At 41.8% G+C, this 22,336-nt stretch overlaps 1 protein-coding gene across 6 annotated transcripts in view; it reads right to left on the minus strand.

The window, feature by feature from the left end:
* The window catches only part of nfic (nuclear factor I/C), a 47,762-nt gene extending 35,260 nt beyond the window's left edge, over positions 1–12,502 (minus strand). For 2 of the 6 annotated variants that reach the window (XM_071486752.1, XM_071486751.1), the window contains exon 1: positions 9,334–12,285. In XM_071486752.1, the coding sequence (XP_071342853.1) occupies positions 9,334–9,363 (30 nt within the window). In that variant the 5' untranslated portion in view covers positions 9,364–12,285. Of the gene's footprint in view, positions 1–9,333; positions 12,286–12,313 lie in introns of those variants that run through there. The other 4 variants (XM_071486750.1, XM_071486748.1, XM_071486749.1 and 1 more) reach the window with 4 other exon arrangements.
* Between the last annotated feature and the right edge of the window lie 9,834 nt (positions 12,503–22,336).

The following is a 22,336-nucleotide window of genomic DNA, read 5'->3' on the forward strand; positions in this document are numbered from 1 at the left end:
CTGCCTGTTTCTGGTTACTGCCTGTTTTTGATTACCTGTCTGTTTCTGATTACCTGTCTCTTTCTGATTACCTGTTTGTTTCCAGTTACCTGCCTATTTCTGGTTACTGCCTGTTTTTGATTACCTGTCTGTTTCTGATTACCTGTCTGTTTCTGATTACCTGTTTGTTTCCGGTTACCTGCCTGTTTCTGGTTACTGCCTGTTTTTGATTACCTGTCTGTTTCTGGTTACCTGTCTATTTCTGGTTACTGCCTGTTTCTGGACTCTGCCTGTTGCCTGCCTGCTGCCTGACGTTGTCCGTCGCCTGTATTTCCTTCATTAAAGGTGAAACCTTGTTTATTTGGAGCCATGACTCGGGGCTCCAGATCCTTAAAGGCCTTCACACTCAGTCTGTGACAATATACACTACACAATATACAGCACTGAAGGGTTATGAAAACAGAAACGATAAGGATCTTAAGGCTTCACCACGTTCAGACAGCAGACCTGTGTATGATGTGGGTCAACTTAACAACCACTGACATATTGGACCTGCACTGAACCGGTGATGGAGCCGTTCATAAAGGCCGTCACCCTGCTCCTCACTGTCAACAGAGACAGGCTGCAGCGTACTTTCATCTCACGGATACACCTGAGAGTTACACTGAATTACAAAGAATAACTGACCAGATAAAAAACAAGTCTCAGTTTCACCCCTTTGTCCAACAGCACACTCACTCTATTTCTCTTTTTCCCCTTCTCGCTCTCTTTTTCTCTCTCTCTTTTTTGTAGGTTGGTTAAATTACATTTAAACGTCAGCATCATTTAATTAATCTTCATTCCAGGCAGAAACGCCAGTTCATCAAAGCCAGGGTAGCATGTGAACCGTGTCCAGCCCTGGTGGAGAGGAGGGTTGTGAAGGACGGTCAGTTGATGGTCCCATTCATCACTGTGTCAGCCTGAACAGGGTCCAACATTAGTATCTAATGTAGGCCCTGAGTTGTAGAGGGAGCCTGAGCAGGTTACTATTGTGTTTATATGGTGCAAAACTGTGCTTAATCAAGTAAACACAAACTTATTAGTAATGAGTCAACGGGGGCCTCACAGCTCATGATAGTCCCTCGAGCCCCCAAGTAAGCTGGGCTCAGTAGGTGTTCTTTTTGTGGTGCCTGCTGCTCCTTCATATCATTAATGGTGGCAGCAGAGGTTGAACACTCTGTAACCTCATCTCTGAGATTCAAGGATCAACTGCAAATACACCTGCTAGGTCAGGCCATCGTTTATTGTTGTACGAGCTAGAATTACTGCCTCATGGTTGTTTTAGGCCTCCGTGCCTAAAAAGTGTTGTAAGGTGACACACTGACCTTTGACCTTTGACCACATAAATCTAATTAGTCCAAGTGAATGTTTGTACCAAATTTTAAAGAAATTCCCTCAAGCAAAGGCGTTATGGACATTATGTTCACAAGGCCAAAACCATTTTTGTGAGCTCAGTGTAACTTGACCTTTGACCTTTAACCACCAAAATCTAATCAGTTTGTCCTTGAGTTCAAATGGACATTTGTGCCAAAGCTGAATAAGTTCCTTGAAGACGTTACTGGTATATCACGTTCACAAGGCCAAAAACAGGTATTGAGAGGTCACTGCCCCTTGACCTTTTTTTTTTTTTTTAATTTGAAGAAATTCCCTCAAGGCGGAGATATTGTGTTCACACAGCGTAGGAATAAAAACTGCTGCAATGACATAATGTTATTAGATTGATGATATGTGGCTGTTGTAGGAAGAATACTGACCATAACTAGTATAAAAATGGGGTTTGAGATAAAAAAATTATTTAAAGTCTAAAGAGATATTGAGAGTTCTCGTCTCTCCTTCTCCTGGCCACTGCAGCCTTTTTCAGTAGTGAATGAATCTTAAAATGCTAATGAAGAGTGTTCAGATTACTGGGCAGCCATGTGTTGTTTTTTGTGCCTAATGTATAATTATTGTTCATGGGCTTGGTGTCAGATTGCAGAGTGCACCTCCAGATTGAGCATTCAGTTCAGCAGCCTCTGCCTCATCTTCATCCTCCATCCTGAGGCATGTTAAAGTTCCTCTCCAGTCATGTTTTAAACTCTGTAAAAATCCTCAGCTATAACATTTTGTTTAACATGGTTTTCCCAAACTGGGTCTGAAGCTCATCTACTCTGACTTCCTGATTGAGACACCTGGATCAGGCCTTGGCCCCGTCCACCACCTGCTGGCTCCAGGTGTCCAGGTGAAAGAGCAGAGAGGATGAAGATGGTTAGAGGAGGAAACATCAGAGAGACTCAGACTCATGTTGGAGCCTCAGTCAGACCCAGACTCAGATGAGGAGTCTGTTGAGACCAGAATCAGAGACTAGCAGACGGATCAGAACCGTTAGCATAGTTAGCATCTTTTATTTGTTTATGTTGTTAGCTTCTAACTGGCAGTGGTTGACACAGTGTTAGTGGTTGTGCTTATGCTAACTCTGGCTCTCTGTACTGACAAGGTTTCAGGTGTATTTACAAGTTGACAGGATTGGCTCCTCAGGTTCTATGATGTATGAATCCCTGGCTGTCTGAATCTGTTTTTATGAGACTGTCATTGGTTCACTGCAGTTGAAGGTGGAAACACTCAGTCATGGTGTTGACTGATTATTTCACTCATCATATGTTTTATATCATATAAAAAACATAATTTTCAAATGTTGATAAGGTTAAAAATGTGTTTTTCATCAGAGGGGGTCTTTAAAAAATGTAGGCATCACTTAAACATCTGGCCCAACTGTCTATGGACACAGACCAAAACTCCTCACAGCATCTGGAAAAGGCCCAAAGGCATCAACCAGGAGTCAGTGGACGTCCAATCAAAGACCAGGGAGGTCATAACATCTGACACAACAACCACCTGTTGTCATGTGACTGAAGTTTCCTCAACAATTTTCAAGGTTTAAAATCACCTAGATTTTATTTTCATCTTATCTACAATACACTGAAAAGGCCACTGTAGCTGTGCATTTTTTATCCTGGTATGGTAGTGTTTGTTTATGCTGTACCTACAGAGAGGGTTACAGAGAAAACCCAGAGTTACATTTTCTTGTTGGGTGACCTGTAGTGGCCATACTAATTATAACGGAAGCAAAGGAGGAAGTCAGGTGATGTAGTGTAGAGAGACCAGAGCAGAACAGAGACCATGCTGACTGAAAGTTGCCAATCAAAAGAGAGGCTCAGATCCTCTCTTCTGATTGGCTAACTGACCTGTTGTTAGTAGAGCTCCAGAGAGAAGTCGTGTAACCTTGAGAAAGTACTTTTTTTACCCCAAACAATCTTTTCTCAATCAAGTAGTTTTGCACCTAAACCAAACCAAACCAAACCGTGACCATTCTGTAAGCTTAACCATGTTACCGTGACGACAAAGGTCCAGTATGCCAGTACACTCCACATGTTTATGTAACCTCCTGTGGGTCGAATCAGTGAAGACACAAATGTCTTGTATGGTCGTTCAGAGTTCAGCCTGAAATACTGAGTTACTCTAAAACTGGACATAGTAAGTGTCATAATGTGAATGAATATGTTACCAATTGATTGTGGTTAATCACAAACATTTTTTATTTTTTTTTATTTTTTATACCATATCTTGTTGCTGTGAACACTTGCTGCAAAGAATCAGCAGGTAAAAACCACCATAAATAATGCAGCTCTGCCAACTGCTGCAGCAGCTCCATTAATACCAGAGGAGGACAAAGTGCCAGAGACTGAAGGGGTTGTGGGATAAACAACATGGATACCTAAATACAGCTGAAGCAGCCACATGCAGTGCTCTGTTGTTATTACAGTTACTACTACAGATGGTTCGGCAGCATTTTCTTGTATTAAACTTGTATTTTATTTAATGTTGGAGTAAGTGTGTGCATACTCAGTACACTGTGTGTTACTCTGCCACAGACTCCCGCTGTTCCCTACCAAGACCCACATCCTCTGGCCTCATCGGGCGTCATGCCAGGAAGTGGTGCCAGCCTGCTGTAGTAAATACTCACCTGCTTCCCTCCCTCGACATATAGAGCATCAATATGAGGAGTGAGTTCGTTCTCAACACACAAAATGTGTCAGGTCGTATGTTTCGTCAGCAAAGCCTCAGTGAAGTGTTACGTTGATAAAGTCAATGCAGGATGATTTTTGTAATAAACAAGTTTAAACAGTCTAATTCTTATATTGTGTGCGCATATGTGTGTGTTTAAGGTTCCTCTCCAGAAATGTTTTAACTATGTATTTTATTTTGAAACAAAGGGATAAAGTCTGCAACAAAAACCGGACTCTTACTGGAGCTGGACGTCCGGACAAACTGAGCAATCAGAGAGAAGGACACTGGGAAGAGAGGAGACCCAGAACCTGATGGTCATTCAGGCCGAGCTCCAGAGATCCTCTGTGGAGATATAGAGACTTCCAGAAGGACAACCATCACTGCAGCTCTCCACTGATCTGGGCTTTAAGGCAGAGGCCAGAGGAAGCCTCTCCTCAGTGAAAGTTTACATAGAAAGACTCTCAGACTGTGAGAAACCAGATTCTCTGGTCTGATAAAACCAAGATTGAACAGTTTGGTCTCATTCTCAGCGTCATGTCTGGAGGAACCAGACACCACTCACCACCTGTCCAACACCATCCCAACAGTGAAGCATGGTGGAGGCCGTATCAGCCTGTGGGGGTGCTTTGACTGGTCAGGGCTGAGGGAAAGCCGGATGGAGCAAAGTACAGAGAGATCCTTAACGAAAACCTGGTCCAGAGCTCAGGACCTCAGACTGGGCCAAAGGTTCACCTCCCAACAGGACAAGTACCCTGAGCACACAGCCAAGACTACACAGGAGAGGCTTAGGGACACCTCTGCGACTGTCCTTGAGGGGCCCAGGGTCCTGACTGGAGCCATATCAAACATCTCTGATCTGTGAAAGATCCTAAAAATATTTGTGCACTGACGTCCTCATCCAACCTGACAGAGTCTGAGATGATCTGCAGAGAAGACAGCAGAAGATCCCCAAATCCAGATGTGCAAAGCCTGTGACATCATACCTAAGAAGACTGGAGGCTGTAATCACTGCCAAAAGTGTCTGAATACTTATATCAATGTGATGTTTCGGTTTCACTTTGTCATCTTGGTGTAGGAGTGTAGACTGATGAGGGAAATTTTAATTAAATTGTTTTATCATGAGGCTGCAACATAACAAAATGTAAAAAAAAAATGAAGGAGTCTGAAAACTTTCTGAACTGTGAATGTTGTGATGGCTTCTACACCTGTTGTATCAGGATCCTCATGCAAGACTCACCATATTTATCCAAAGTGGTTTTCTTGCCAAACCAATTTTGACTGTCCACATTCACTATTCACATCAGTTACTGAGGCCTCTACGATGAACTGTTCATACCATGAAGCAAAGAAGCACCTGCACACATCAAACCTACACCCCAGACCCTCAATGCTGTTTTTCTGCAGTACAAAGTTGTGTCAGTGAGAAGTAACAGTGAAGTCAGACACATTTTCACTCGTGGGGAAAGAACACCATGGAAACACCAGTGATCCATCCAACGCTGCTGTAACCTGAATCAAACTAACTATGACCAAGTGCCGCACTGACACCGTCTTTATATTACATATATATTTTTTGATCAGTGATCATACAGCCTGCTACAAGATGAACCAACAAGTCCTCAACCTGAACAACTACACAGGTCGTTTTCTCCAACCCTCTGATACGATCCACAGGAGTGTCTCCTGAAATAATGACCCTACAGTGGCAGGCGTACTGGACCTTGGTTGTCATGGCTACTATAGTAACAATGAACGGTCATGGATAATAGAAACAACATAAACTGCTGCTGTCACATGGGAATCGAACACCGCTCTCCTGGGTCATATTCATCCATCCAGCCCAACCTCCTCCTGACGTGGAGTTTGTCGCTCTATAAACTACGTCACCACACTTTTCCCTTTGCTCCTGTCATCATTACTACGACCACTAGATGTCGCCTAGCAACAAAACCTAACTATGGGTCATAATAACCTGCTGACAGACGACTTGCGGGCTCGTTTATTACAGGAGGAGGGTCTCAGATGAATGCACAGTCAGATTGAGCTGTCTCATTTTACAGCAGGTGATTTTCACTTTCCTTCATTCTTCACGTCTGCAGGTCTGGCTTTAGGCGTAGGCCACCCAGGCGCTCCCCAGGGGTGCCACCAGCTGGAGGGATGCCAGAGGGTAATAACATATAATATCTTGTAATTGCTCCAGATCTACTTTTAAAAGTCTGTGACTGACATCCAGTGTGCCCCTTATAAAAACACACTGCTCACACTGCACAAACACCTGATACACTGTAGAAGGACTCACACATGACCTGCAGTTGTTACATTTTTCTATCCCTGCAGCTCATTTGTAGCCAGGTAACTCATGCTCCATGCAAACATTATACTATGACCCTCAATGAGAGAGATCATAAATACTGGGAGCCAAAGTGTGTTTTGTGTGCTCCTACATGTTTGTTTGTTTGTAAAGTTCATATGAGTGTAAATAAATAAATAATTGATATGATTGGATAGAATAAATAGTCGATTAAAATAGGAAAAATATTAGTTAAATTCATGTTGTTTAATGTATGACAAGTTAAAAAGAATCTTTGTAACCTTTTGTTACTGTCGCTTTAAGAGGACAGAGGTAGTTGGGGCTTGGTTAGGACTGAGCCACACAGTTTTCTTACCGTAGTGCCTTTTCTGTTGAGAAAACCTTGATTTTTATTTTACTCCTGTAACAAGATACTTTGGAAAGCAAGGAATAAACACTTTTGTCTCATCTTTTTACACCGGAGTCCTGTGGACATCTTTTCCATGCAGTAAAAGTGCACGAGTCAAGTAAACCTGGTCTAAAGCCTCAACTCCCACATACTGTATGTGTGCAGTTGTGTCCTCAACTCCAGTCGTGTATTCAGTGAGTTGGTTGGTTTAAAGACCCATACTGTATAAAGGTGGATGTCCATGTGTTTTTTGATTATAAAGCAGGTCTAGGTTCTTTATTAATACTGTGAAAGTATCAAAGCCTCAGTCCACAGAGCAATGCACACATCCTGTATTCAGACACTGAGCCTTAAAACCAGCCATCAGGACTTCTGGAACTTTGTGATGTCACAACAAAGCAGTAACTGCTCTCAGCCATGTCCCAAGCCCCGCCCACCTGGACCCACCATCCATCCCTGCAGGATTTGGTTTCTCTGAGTGTTTACCCGAAATCTGCTATATTTTTATTGGATCACTCAGAAAACAGTCAGCCAATCAGAAGAGAGGCTCAGATCCTGTCTTCTGATTGGCTGTCTGACCTGTTGTAGAGAGGAGATGTAAAACTACACTGAGATGGTTTTTGGCTCTTAAAACCGCAAATATATTTTCTGACGGATAACAACACTTCAGATAAAACACATGAGAAGTTAAAATATGGACCTTTAACAATAAATTATCACAGCCTTGTCATTGCTGTAACTTTGTGACAGACAATAAAGTTTTCTTGCGTCTTGAATCTTGAGTCTGTCCTTCACTAAAACAGATCTATTCATGAAAGAGTTAAACCTATAGTCAATAAAACATCTTTCTGGTTTTTATACTGCCAGGAGTGACTTCAGTTTTTACCCCATATCAGCAAATCTCAGCAACATAATGTGTTTGATCTCCCTTTAGGCTACCGCAGCAAGTGAGTTGAACACAGAGTGGGTGGGGGAGGGGCAGTAAAACCAGATGAGTGTGCTGTTAAAAAACGTCCCCAATGGAGCTGTGGCAATAAAGAAATGGTTCCACACAGAAAAAACTGAATGACCTGAAGCCACCCCTGGCTATAGTCTGTCCACCCTCCAGCTCTGCCATTGTTCACCATGCACCCTGCTGACTCTAAGATCCCATTAAGACCAGTGCAAACAGCAGATCACACTGGCAGCTGTGTCAATATGGTGAAGCTATTAGAGTAAACATAACTTTATATGAACAGTGTGAGCGCAACATAAACTAAAACAATAAAGGTCTGAAAACTTGGATTTAAGACAGGACCCCTCTACAAGACTGGCTAATAATACAGGAGTCACTTCAGTTGATATTATACTTAAGTGATATAACCTCAACAGTCCCCATTTACTCATATTACTAAAACCAAAAGACACACACAGAACCTGGGGATTTTTAAGCCCCTTGGGAGTGGGGGTCCTTGGGCAGTTTCCTGCACTGCCAGGCTGGTAAGTCAGCGTTGGTGGTGGCAGCAGTTTTATATTATATCATAGAGTAATTGAAGGTGGAGCTGCAGCAACAGTACCAGTGATAACTTTGCAGCAAAAGAAATACCAGTTATAGCAGAACTAGTACCACTGCAGTACTACTGTAACAGTAAACATAGCAGCAGTAGCAGCTAGTGATCATAGCAATAGCAGCAGCCGAGGTAATAATAGTAGCCTACTAACAGGGGTTGGCAGAGTCAGGAGACATTTTGAAACAGAGCCCAGTAATAACAGCAGCACTGGTAAAAGCAGAAGTCAGAAGTAGTAGCAGCAGTAACAGCACCAGCAGCACTGACAGGCTGTTAGATCAGCAGCAGTGTGTTGAATTTCAGTTGTATGTTTTTGTTTTTTCATCCTAATCAGAGTGAGTTCAGGAGAGAAACCTGCGGTCAGCTTAAAAAAGTGACAGCTTCATATTGTGATATTGATACTGATGGTCAAAAACCAACAGCAGCTGAAAACTGATCCTCACACTCTCACTCTGCCTCCTCTCACACTCCCTTTTCTTTAGTCCACAGTTTGGGATTTCAGATCTGCATGGACACAGGTAGCTGTGTGTGTGTTCAGGCTTCCTTTGGTATTTGGAGGCAGAAACAAAAACCTATCCCAACTCATGCACACACAAAGCATGCTGTAGACAGAGATCACACTGTACAGAGGAAAAATCTGATGCAGGCTTTCAAACACTCCTTTCAGCAAGTTCCAGCTAATTACTACATGTTAATTCAAGCGCCGGTTCAACGGGCCTGCTGCAGCCAGTGTGATTCAGCTCTCCACCCCTTCACTGTGAACCTGCTGCTGATACCAATCTATGATTCATATCACTGCCTGTCCTACATGAACAATGGCAGCAACTGAAGCCAGGACTGTTAAAGCTGTTTGTCATTAAGTTGCTTTCTCTCATGTACACTCTGCATTATCAAATCAACACAGCATCATGGGCAATTAGTTAACTACAGGGTAGCTTCATTTCCCTGCAGGGTAGACCCTCCTCTGGCAGTGCCAGTGTAACAGCAGTGGTCGAGAGGCAGAGAGAAGCACAGTGTAGTTTTACCTGAGACAGAGAGAGAGGAGAAAACATCATTTTGCTGAGGAGGAGCTGAATCAGACCAGGCTTTGCGTTATCACAAACATCCCTGGGCTGAAAACCTTAATTTCCATAGCGTCGTCATTTCTTTTTGCAGATTTCTGCGCGCTCGTCCCGCTCAGCAGCGGTAGCTCCGGGTTAGAGAAAACTCCGCCGTCCCTGGACTGTTTCACTGAATCTCTTCAAGAAGCCTGAGAGGAGCGGGATCCGGTCGCCTCGGATGACTCCGCCGCGTTAACTCCAGAAATGATGACACGTCAGAAAAGTTGAGGCCCCGGAAAAAAGCCCCGCAGGGAGAAAAGCACCGAGGAAGTTCGGAATAATCATTCTGAGGAGAATATGGCCGGAGGTGTAACGGAGCAGGGGGGCTGTGTCATTTAGAGAGGGAAGGAGATGAGGGGGCGAAGAATAAAAGAAAAAACTGAAATGACGTTATGAATTCAGCCCATCCCAGACGACGGGCTTAAAGCCGCAGCAGCAACTGGCCTCATAACAGTTCATGTGAGGATCAGCTGCACAGGCACCACAGAGGAGCTGCTAGCACCTCCTGTAAACACGGTGGTCCCGACATCTGAGGACTGTCCACACGACAGCACATCAGCCATCAGTCCCACAGTGCTCTGTTCACACACAGCTCGATGATGTACTTCCAATAAGTTATAATATATCTTTACTTTTAACATCTGATGCTACTTTTAATTTCACTACTTTATTTTGACCGTAGAATCTTTTAAAGTGAATTACTCAGCAGAATGTAAAATACTTAACATTACCTAAAAACACACAACAAAATACGACATAAAAGACCATATTGTACAACTTGAGATGTCCATGTGTTTTTTGATTCTAAGCAGGTCTAGGTTCTATATTAATACTGTGAAAATATCACTATTTCTGAATGGTTACCTGAAATCTGCTATATTTTATTGGATCGCTCAGGAAACAGTCAGCCAATCAGAAGCGAGGCTCAGAGCCTCTCTTCCCTCTTCTGATTGGCTGACAACTGTGCAACACACAAATTGCATATTTTACTGCTCTAAATCATTTAACTTTTATACTTTAAGTACATTTCACTTTTACTTGAGTAATGTTTTCAAAACAGGACTTTACAAGAGTGTTCACAGTATGGTGGTGGTGCTTTTACTTAAGTAAAGTATTTGATTCCTTCATCCAACACTACTAAAAGCAGATATTTAGTTTTAACATCAGATAAAATTCAACTTGATTGTAAGTACCATTACAATGAAATGCAGTTCAGTATCTGACAATGCAAAGAGTAACAAAGTGCATATATATAGGCTATAGATACATTAAGATGAATACATTCGATGAACAATAAAAACTCATAGGGTAACACGTGAAAAAGGATGCCTTCAGGCCCTCCTGCTGAACTACAGACCCCATTAACTGACCACTGGAAATAATTCTACCACTGGCTTTTTATGGCAGGCTGTGTGGGTGTTTATACACTGGTAGGGAGTAAGAGGAGAAATATGTAGCCTACTATTACAGTTTTACAATGAAACCAGATAGAAGATATGTAATCTTAAAAAAACTGAGACAAAGTTTGGGCCATATGTCTACGTTTTGTATGATCTATATGATCTAAACTGTAGCAGCAAAAATAAATACTATCACATCAACACATAAACAGTAGCCTAATTTGATTTGAGCTTTGTGAGTATTGTAAACTGCAGCAATTAATTAACACAGTCTATTCTCAAGTTCAAACTGGGCCACAAAGCTGAGGGTGATGGAGGGGCAATATTTGTGTGCTTTCTTCGCTATTGTGGCATCTGTGCTGTTGTCAAGTGGCTCACTTCCCAACATGAACTCAGATCTTCCACTGAGTGTTTCCAGCAGCGCTGCGGGTACAGGAGGACTGCCTCCCCCAGCTGGAACGTAGCGGTCCTCTGCCCCAGCTGTATGCCGGGACAGGAGGCCCTCTGTCGGCCTGTCATCCTAACTCAGCCCGCTGGCTTTAACTGCGGCCATTTTCTGCTGACTAACACGCACACACGCACACGCGCACACGCACCGGGAGAAGAGGCTGAAGCTGAACTTCCAGCCTGCCGCGGTCCCGCGTGACGAACGGAAGGGGGCAGAGGGGCCCGCTGCTGCACGCGCCGCTTCACGCGCTCACAAACGCGCACCGGTGCACGCTGCCCGCGTACTCACGCGCCGCCGCGGGTCGCACAGTTCCCGGCGGGATGAAGCCCGAATCCCGTTCTCCGGAGCCGACACTGCTCCAAACCCCGTTCAAAACCGCGGGAGTCTGAGTCCACTCGTTTTATGACAAACACGCCTGTCGTCTCACTCGTGACGTCAAAGCCTCTCCTGTGCGATGGTGTTGAGGAAAATTCGGCACATATATAATTTTCAGAAAGACCTTCATGTCATCAAAATATCAAGTTTAATAATCGTTTGGCGCTGCCGGCTTCCGCCCTGTACAGCGGTGTTTGACGGAAGACACCGACTGACAGAGCGGTCGAACCGATGCTAAAAGTTAAGATTTCCGTAAAGTATGGTTTGTTTTCCGTGTCGTCTCTGTGCCGAATTCAAGGCTAGATCCTGACAATTCAGCACTGTTTTCAAGTCTTTCTGTCCAGGGGTTTGTATCTGCTTTCGTGCTGGGTGAATTTTTAACTGCCAGATTTTTGAATTACATTTAGCGACACATTCTCTCCACAGTGGAAACGTCACGTTTCGGACTTTAATGTTCGGACGCTTCTCCAGACTGAAAGACGGATAAAAATAGCGGAAATGGGCTCTCTGACATTTGGAGAGAGGGATGCCGCTGCCGCCGCTTTCTGCTCCACTTTCAGCTGCGTAGCTGATGTTATTCATTCAACTCCTCGCACTGCGTCTTTTTGGAAAACACGAAACAGCACAGCAGCAGGAAGGCACAGTCTACTCCATTATTGTACCGGAACAGGTTTCGTCCTACCATGTCGAAGCGGAGCCGCCGCCGTCAGAGCCGCTCTCAGCGCCGGGGCTCGGTCTCATTCCGTGGGCTCTTCATGCTGTCCCCGTGCGCGTGCCAGCTGGAGTAAATCCGCGGTGCTCGAGACCAGGAACGTCCCGCGTCAAGCTTCGGGCTCCACGGCAGCAACCCCCCCCCCCCCCCCCAACCAACCCCCACCCCCCCGGGAGGCTGCGGCAGAACAGAATAGTGCTACATTCACCTATTACCTCTCTCTCCCCCTCTCTCCCTCTCTGGCCGTTCTCCTACTACACTGTTTCATGTTTTCATTTCTCACTCTGTTACTCTATGCTCTTCGCTGTCTCTCCACTCCTCCCTCACTCTTTTATCATGTTCTTTCTTTCTTCCTGTACTACAACTTTTTGTTTTGATGTATTCAAAAGTCCACCAGGAGATTGTGCAGTGTCTTAAATGGGGGCCTTGATTTCAGGTGTCAGATTGTGATGCAGTATCCAGCTGGGTTCAGCGCTGACCCTGGCCTGAATTCACTTCCTACCAAATACTTGGGCCTTCACTGCTGCTCCTTCTCTCCTGGAAATAGGTTGATTAAAGTAGTTAACTGTAGTAGTTACACTAAAACTGTGTAAACCTGTTGTTTACAAGAACCTCCAAGAACCTCCAAGAACCTCCAACTGCACCAATCACCAGAACAAATTCCTTGTATGTGGAAACATACTTGGCAATAAAACTGATTCTGATTCTGATTCTGATTATTTCCTAAATAAAGACAAAATGAAAAAGAGAAAATTCTCTTCCAGAACTGTTAAATCTTTGCTATTGTGTAATTGCAATGTTATGATTTAAGTTGATCACTTTTTTGATAAAAAATAAAATGAGGAATTATAAATATTTTTAAATTATTATATTAAAATTATAGCATCAGCATAATTTTTCAAACACTTTAGACATATTTTTTATAATTTTTGTGTGTAAATGTATCCATTGTATCAGTCACAAACTTATCTCAAGTCAAGGTCCACTTACTAGCTTTTTCAGGGCTTTCACCCACATCTCATGGGCTTCATTATGTGATGAAGCAAACAGCACCAGTCCAGGTCTCATAATTCTCACTATCCCGTTGGCTGATGAAGACAGTCAGATGAGGTTGAAAGCTCCCAAAAAGATAGTAAGTGGACCATGATGTGAGATTATTTTGTCACATGCTGTTGAGGTTCACTTCCGTGCTAAATATCTACTGGACTTCTTATTTTTTATCAATGCAAATATAACGACTGAACCTCTATGTCTGCAGATGTTCCCACAGTCACATTTTTATAATTAAAGACTGAAGAGTTTAGAGACGTTCACTCTCTACACCTGCAACTAAACTAACATTCTTTTGTTTGTTATAGAATCTAAAGCTTTAGCTTTAGTTCAGTGAGACGTGGTGGGTGGAGATATTCACCCGTCACCTGTCTACCACACGGGAGGAGATAGGGGTGGTCATGAGGACGAGGCGTGTTCTTTACAAATCCTTGTATCTGAGACCATGCTGCCACACCAAGTCAGCTGCTTGAAATGATTTGCCATTGTTTGAGATTACTTAATGTATATTCCCTTCAAATTATGTGTATATATTATGAATTCTTGTTTCTGATTGTATTTGACCTCTTATCAGATCCAGAAATACCTTTGAGGCAGAATTCTGTGCAAATAGACCATATATATACACTGTATATATACATATACTTATATGACATATACATATAACAAACACATACAGACGAACTGAACCCTGTAAATAAGGCAAACTATTTTCATTTAGAGGAGAAAGATGTGATATATTATAATTTTCTGTCCCGTATTTACCAATGTGATAAACATTACCTCAGTGGATGCCTTAGCCAATTTATGTACCTTTTCTTTATTATTTTTGTTATTGTATCTATGGCAACATATTGACTTTTGTTTGTTTGTTGTACAGAAAATCATCTGTTTACCAGACCATTCCTCCATCCAATCACTGACTACCTTCCCTCTCTCAGTAAATGTTAAATGGATCTTGGATCCTTGTGTTTTAATGAGCACACCACCTAGAAGCTCTACAGTTTTATACTTTTTATTATTATTATTATACTCAATAATAATAATCCACATTCTTATCACATGTGAGGTTTAGAGAAAAAGCCTTTTTACAGAGTTCAGTCTTGATAATTTGTCAATAGTCCTCATTCAAAGTCTACTTACTGGCTCCTTCCAGAGCTTTTTACCACATGACAGCATTAGTAAATTGAGTTGCTGCCTTGTTTGGCAACACAAGAGATAATTATGGAAGAACATCTTCAAGAGTCCTCCATAAGGAGTCAGGACTTACTGAAAACCATTGAACACCTTCAGATCTGTGCTGTAAAGACAGGACTGTCTGTGTGGTGGAGGTGGTGCTTGACGTCTCCATGACAACACGCATGACAGCTGTTCATTGCAGAGGTAAAACAGTAAGGACTCCAACCAAGAGACTGAACAGACACCAGACCAAAACTGCTCACAGCATCCACTGAAGAGGTCAAAGGTCATCGACCAGGAGTCAGTGCACAACTGGAGACAGATCCACTCACACAAGTCACCAGAGACCATTTTTGAACACAGACAGACATCTCTCCTCCATATGTGGTGGCATGTTGTTGTGTGATCAAAGTTCAACTACAGCTGAGCAAACTCCACCTGCTGAAGAAGACCACAAGGCAGTTGAAAGCTCTGAAAAAAAGCTAGTAAGTGGACCTTGAGTTACTTTTTTTTTTCAAACTAAGGGTTATGAGATATTATGGAGGAACTTCCTGATTGGATATCAGATTAAACAGCAGTGGAGTGGACGGATTTTTGGGCAGGTAAAATTCATCATAACCACAAAGAGAATAAACAGAGATTTTGCTGACTAGCGATAATAAAAGGGCCACGTCATTGTTTCTTTCACTGGTAGCTGAATCAGAATTAGCCACATGATAGAAGAAAACAGAGGGGGCACTGACAAGCCTGTCCAAACTGGCCCATTCAGTGCCAGTCTGGAGTGTTTCATAAGGCTGAAGTGACTGTGAGTTTTAGCCCTCTATACCTGTCAATGGTACAACTAAGCACGACAGGTTCAAATTACATTCACCTCATCCTGGACTTGCTATATATACACTACATTTCACAGCTTAGAGGCCCAGGAATCACTGGATGTGACATGAAATAATTTAGTTTCTGATAACTTGTTTCCTTGATGCAAAATAAACTGAAACTGTGGTGCAGCAAGTTTCAGAGCTGTCAACAGTCAGATCAGATAATCTGACACAGAATCACAATGACATCTGTAATAAGTCAAATGACTAAAACTTCCGCTAAAACGTAACTTTTCTGTGTGGTTTAATCCATTTCTCTATATAAGGAAACATGTAGCACATGTTTCTCATTACAGTAATATGTCTGATTTTTACATCAAGACCCAAACACTGTTTCCTAAGAAATTAATGAAAATGTCAAAACATGGCTGGATCCGTCCCTTTAACCAGATCCACACCAAAATGTAATGAGTTCTTGCCTGGTCTATGACCCATCCTTCAAACAGGTTTGGCGCAAATCAGTTCAGTTCCTTTTGTTTAATCCAACAGACAAATAAACTAACAACTAAAACCAACAAACTAACTAACTAACAAACCAAAGAGGGTGCAAACATAACCTCCCTGGTGAAGGTATAAAGCAACACACACACACAGCTGCTTTACAACATCAGCCGTCCTGTGTGCTTGCTGCACACTTGTTCCAGCACAGTGTCAAAGAGCAATGGTGACTGTGCGAAGAATGAGAGCAGGACTTTCACAGAGAGGCTCGTGCTCAGTGGTATCTGCCAGTGAAACACAGGCTGTTCATAAGTCATATCATAATCAGATTAGTGTCTGCTGGAGTGGTATCTGTCAGTGGAGCGGGAGCCACATTTAACATCAAACTAAAAACCAGGATCAGGATCAGTACGTCACTGGAACAAGAGTCACATCAGGATGACCTGTATCTTTACCTTTATACTGTTAAGTGTCAATTAACTAATGTAATAAGCATCCTAACACTATAAACTAACATAGTAATCTTTATATAGTACCTACTAAACATCAGCATGTCAATATTGTCATTGTGGTTATGTTGCCATGTTAGCATTAGCATTTAGCTCACAGCAATGATGTGCACAGACACTCTCCAGTGGAAGCGTTTTACTATTTCAAATCCACACATGCCTGATTTGCAATGTGTGGATGAAACAGTGTCATTATTTACTACATATGGGATATAAATAGACATGGACGTCGTTAGGTCTATTTTAGGGGTTCCCAAGCCCCACTAACAATAATTATAGCAATAATAATAATTAGGATTTTTTTAAAATAAGAAAACAGTGCAGGGATGCACTTAACATAAAGAAGCAAGACTATGAGTTGAAATAAATAATAATACAAGTTGTCATTATTTGATTAAAATGATCCTTCTGGTTGTTTCCCCTGTTATAGTAGGCAGTAGGTGGGCATAAGGACCCAGGGGGAAGCTGCATGTCACTGATTCTCTGTTAAGCAACGTTAACATTCCATGAACGGTCTGCAGAGTTGTTCAGCAGCAGAAGAATTGATTCATAGGTCAGTCCTACTGTGTTGTCAAATTTTAGTAGGACGTTGAACTAAACTAATTAAGCAACACACCACAGCATTATGTTGCCTGCTGTTCACTGTATTTGTAGATTATCTTCAGTCAGATAGAGAAATATCAGTGGCAGACAGAAACAAACTAATTTTATTTAGAAAGGCACCATGCAAGAAGAAAGGTGAGTTATGAAACTACATATTTTTAGATATTATATACCACATTTAATTTTTACTAAATGCATTGATGGATATATTTGCTAGGATCTTTTTCATGAGCACGACCCCAAGATGTAGACTTTTAAACTCATGAACTCATTAAGACTGTTATTTAAAATACAACAAAAAGACACCCTGAAGACTGAGGAGAGGAAAGGCCCCCTGTCTTCCAAAGAAGAGAGAGTGAGCCAGATAACAGGTCCTGATAAATGCTCTACAACTAATAATAAATTAATTAATGAAGCCTATTTAGGTTCATTCATTCCTACCTACAACCGTGGGGGCTAAGCCCCCCCTGTCTTTCAATCCTGGTGACGTCCCTGTAAATAGATAATTACTGGGCCGCTTTACTGAGACAAATGTTAAAGTAGACAAAGGAAAGAAGAAGAAGAAGAAGAAGAAGAACCAGACAAGTGGTTTGGTTATAGATAATATGGGGATAACAAATAACTTTATGTTTAAGGGGGACTTTGATTTAACTTACACTGATTTTATTTTTTAATTACTCAGTGTCTAATAAATAATTAAGTAGTACTAGTAGTAGTAGTAGTAGTAGTAGTTACTGTGTTGATATTGCAGTGAAATTTATTATGGTATAATTTAATATATATTTCAAAATTCAATGTTGGCAAGTAGTGAATACATGTAAATAAACTGGTAGTTTAATTATTTACATTTTGCAGTGACTTAATGATAGTTCTTTACTTTCATATGTGCACAGTAATTCAATCGTTCAATTACTGTTTACCATTTTTTTGTAGTTAACTACTGAAACTATAAAGACTGTTGGGCCATAAAAGGAGAAGAATTTTTTTTTCCATTTCTTCCTGTTATTATTTTGGGTAGTAAAACTGTGGGTGGACACTGCTCAGTGCTCTGACCATTTTAGTTTTTGGTTTATGTATGACCTGTGAACACTTTCTGCACTAAACTGGCATGGTAACTTTTCTGTATTATACTTTGACTTCATTTTACATGTACATCGTCCATTTTTTTTTTTCAAACAAAGTAATTCAAATGACTTCTTCTAAGTAGCTTTAGTTAATCAAACTAGATTTATCTGTCATGTGGCTTTGCTGTACTTCAGCATCTTCCAGTGTGAAGTCACTTGCAAAGCTCTGCTTTCAAAGTAGTTTCACCAACACTGTCAAAATTATGATTTACTTACAAATAAAATTTACTCTAAAAAAATGACTTTGTAAAGTTTTAATATGAGAAACTTACTATTATTGATATATTGCACATGTCCTGCTATATCATCACACAGTTTAACAGCTGAACTCACACACAATTTTTTGCTGAGGTTCACTGGACTAGAACACAATAAAGAATAATGTGGGGAGCAACTGAGAAATTCAACAGGTGACAATTTCAACTACAATCAGAATGAAGCACTGAAAAATATCTCAGTGCAGGTTTGGATGGTGCAGGCGGTGAAGTCAAACAGTCCCTCATTCACCGCTCTACAGTGTTGCCTTAATGCTTTAGTGAGCTGCCCAACATGGAAACATTCAAATGACAGGGTCAGTTTCCTATAGTACTGTACATCCCTGTAGATCCACAGTAGGTTCACAAGTCTCCACCATGTGAGCAGGTCACTTCTTACTTTTTAAGTATTTAGTGAATTTATACAGAATGAAACTAGCCACAAAAACTCCTGCTCCTTCAACTCCATCCTCCATCTGATGCAGGTAAGTTATATAGAGAAGACAGCACCTTAAAACAAATAAAACCACTCAAGAGTCCACACAGAGGAGGAACGTCTGTGTCTTTCTCATCTTATCAATAATCGTGGCTCCTCTTTAGAGAAGCAGAGACTTTTAGATGCTCCTCACTTCACTCTGAAGAGATGAAACATCAGTCATGACCAGCTTCACTGATCCAGTCCAGCAGATGGCAGCACAGCAACAAAAACGGAGCCTTCGCTGTGAGATGGCGTGCTGGGGCCCTTTTTACAGGCTCCATGGTGCACAGGCAGAAAGCAGAAAATGACAAAATGTTGCCAGCTGAGTAACTGATTAATCAGACTCACTCCATTTAATTCATTGACCTCCAGAGTCACTTCAGCTCAGCTGGAGTCCCTCCTGCATGTTTATAAAGAGCTGAAACTTCTTTTTACCTGATGAATAGTGTGAATTAAACTGTTTATTGTACAGGAAATGTCAAACCTCAGTGTGTCTGTGGATGAACATATATATGTATTTGGCTCCTTATGTTTGTGATCAGGTGAAGGTTTGGCTTTAATCATCAGATGAATCAACACTGGACCAAAACTGCAGCATTGTTCTTCAGTATTTTATCAGTATTTGAAGTCATACCCATAAATATTTATGGCTACAGCTGCATGGTCTTTTGTTCCTCTATTGTACTGTAACTATTTTATAATAGTTATATATATGTTATTATATATAAATAAGGATTTTACATCATCATTTTCAAATAAAACTCTTGTAATGACAGTACCAGGTGATTATGAAAGTTCCTGCACACAGACCTGTTTCACCAACTCCTCCTCCTCTCAGGGTTGTGTGGGAGTGTACAGACTCAGTTTGATTGACAGCTCCTTTATTCTCCTCTGGTCTGTTAACTTATATAAACATTTGGTTTCTCCACAACCTGGTAGCAGATGTTGTGAAGCCAGTTCTCTTCTGGGGGACTGGGAACACAGGTTTGTTCCTCTGTGTACAGGCCCTTTAAAGACTGATCAAATAAAAATAACCTTGACTTTTACCTTGAGTCATTACTTCAAAATTGGGTTTTACATCCGAATTCATGTTGTAATAACAGAGTACAGGTGTAGATTGTCTGACCTCTCTGACCTCACCTCAGCAGCTTCAGGTCAGAGTTAGAGCTTCTTTTATTAATGATTTGTCACCTTTTGAAATAAAAGCTGATGAGTATTAATCAACAACATCCTGCTGCCACTAAACTCAGCAGCTCAGCAGCCTGACACGCGTGACTGTGCCTCTCTGTCCCACAGCCAACACCTCCTCAGCTGCTCCCCCAGGATGACAGCGTACTGCAATTAGTTTTCATATTACACAGGACTCCCACTGGAACACATACAGATACCGAACACAGTTCCACGTGTAATCCACCTGAACTGGGCTTGTTTAAATACGTGGTCTTTGACATAAGATCTTAGTTTCAAATAATTTTATCTCAGTTTGTATTTTATGTCTTTTTAGTCAGAGATCAGGGTTCGACCTCCTCTGAAGATGCTTGAAGATGAGCTCTTCCTCTTATGGTCTGGTTCCTGAGCCTTTAAGCTTTTTGATCCTTTAAGCCAACATTCAGCAAGACCAGGACCCCTCGGTTCCAAACGCTGTAAAACGTTTTGCACACTATAAAAAGTTTAACCTTGACTTCACCACATATTCTCCATTTCTTCCATCCATCCACTTTCTATACCGTTTATCCGTACATGGTCACGGGGGGGGGGGGGGGGGGGGGGGCAATACCAGCTGACACTGGGTGTGGGCGGGGTACACCCTTGACAGGTCACCAGTCTATCACAGGGCTGACACATAGAGACAAACAACCATTCACACCTACTGGCAACTTAGAGTCACCATTCAACCTCACCTACATGTCTTTGGACTGTGGGAGGAAGCCAGAGAAACTGGAGGGAACCCACACAGACACAGGGACAACATGTAAACTCCACACAGAAAGGCACACAGCAGCCTCTTCCTCAGTATTTGTGTGTGTGTGTGTGTATGTGAGAGAGAGTGTGTCCTAGAACAAAAGAGGGGTAGTTGCTGACTCAGCCTCCTTCAATCTGCATAGCAACTATCCCTGGAGGCCTGCATGCACGCACACACACACACACACACACACACACACTGAGAGCTGAGACTGAGATCAACAGTAACAGAGCAGCTGATAGGTCGGTGGAGTCTCAGTGCTGCAGGTTGAACAGGTACAGGTGGAGTAATGACTGAAGACTGAGGCCAGTCATGTTCTCATTGTCTGTCCAGACATTGTCTTTAGTTCAAAACATCTCAGTTCAATGCTGCGTCTCATATGGTCACTGGAAACATTATGCATTAACTGAACTAACCCTGCACTAAGGTTCACAACATGACAGTCTCAGTCATATCTGTGTAAATATCCACTGAAAGTCAACATGGACAAAAACAGACCAGAAAAACTGAAATGTGGACAATGCATGACAGATGAGCAGTTCATCCTTCAGTCCTACAGCAGGGAGTAGTTTCACTAGTTTACTCCACACATGAAGCGGTGAACTGATATTTCACTTCACTTCATAAATCATCATGGTTTCATATCATCATCATTAGCGATCCCCAGCCTTTTCCAACTCATCTGTAAATCTCAGAAATGATGGCCCACATCCAACTCTGTAACAATATGGAGGCCAAATAATACGTTCTCAGAGCGGTTTTTATTTTAATGATAACGACTGAACATTCAGGACAGAAGTGAAAGCAGGGGAAGCTTAGTTTTTCTTTAGTTTGACAGAGGAGAAGAACCTGTTGATTCTTGACTCTCTTCCTTTGAACTCTTCCTGTTGTTAACCAGCCATCTATTTTCATACCCCAGTTGGATATGATCTTTTAATCTGAGACTAAGTTAACAAACAAGTATACGATGAGGTCTGGCAGCAAAGTCTGGCCAGCGCCAACAAAGTTCCTATCATTTCATATCATTTTTCTTTTTCTACATTTTTTATGTTCTTAAAAATAATTTTAAAATATCTAAAAACATTATTTGAATTTTTTAAATATATAATTTCATCTTTTCACCAATAATATACTGTGTTGAAAATGATTTGTTGGCCTGCTTGCAATACTATTCCACCCCACAGGTTGAGAACCACTGGTATAGATCATTTCCACATTATAACATATGACCCACTGGATTGTGGGACTGTTAGCAGTTCCATTGTTGGAACCTTTGAGAGCACACACACATTTCACACTCACAATTCAGACACTAAAATAAAACTGTAAATATTTGACACAGAGCAGGATGAAGTGATCTCAGACAGAGGCAGTAGACAACACAAACACACACCACTTCAGTGCAGAAGCTGCAAGTGAAAACACACAAACACAAAAGTTCTGAGTCTCCCAACAGTAAGGTTCATCCCCTCCCACCCCAGGGGAGCTGACTGATCTGGAGCATTTCCTGTTAAGTAGAG

Source organism: Trachinotus anak, unplaced genomic scaffold (assembly GCF_046630095.1).
Source record: "Trachinotus anak isolate AG129_WGS33_773 ecotype Australia unplaced genomic scaffold, CSIRO_AGI_Tana_v1 ptg000010l, whole genome shotgun sequence".
Lineage (NCBI taxonomy): Eukaryota > Metazoa > Chordata > Actinopteri > Carangiformes > Carangidae > Trachinotus > Trachinotus anak.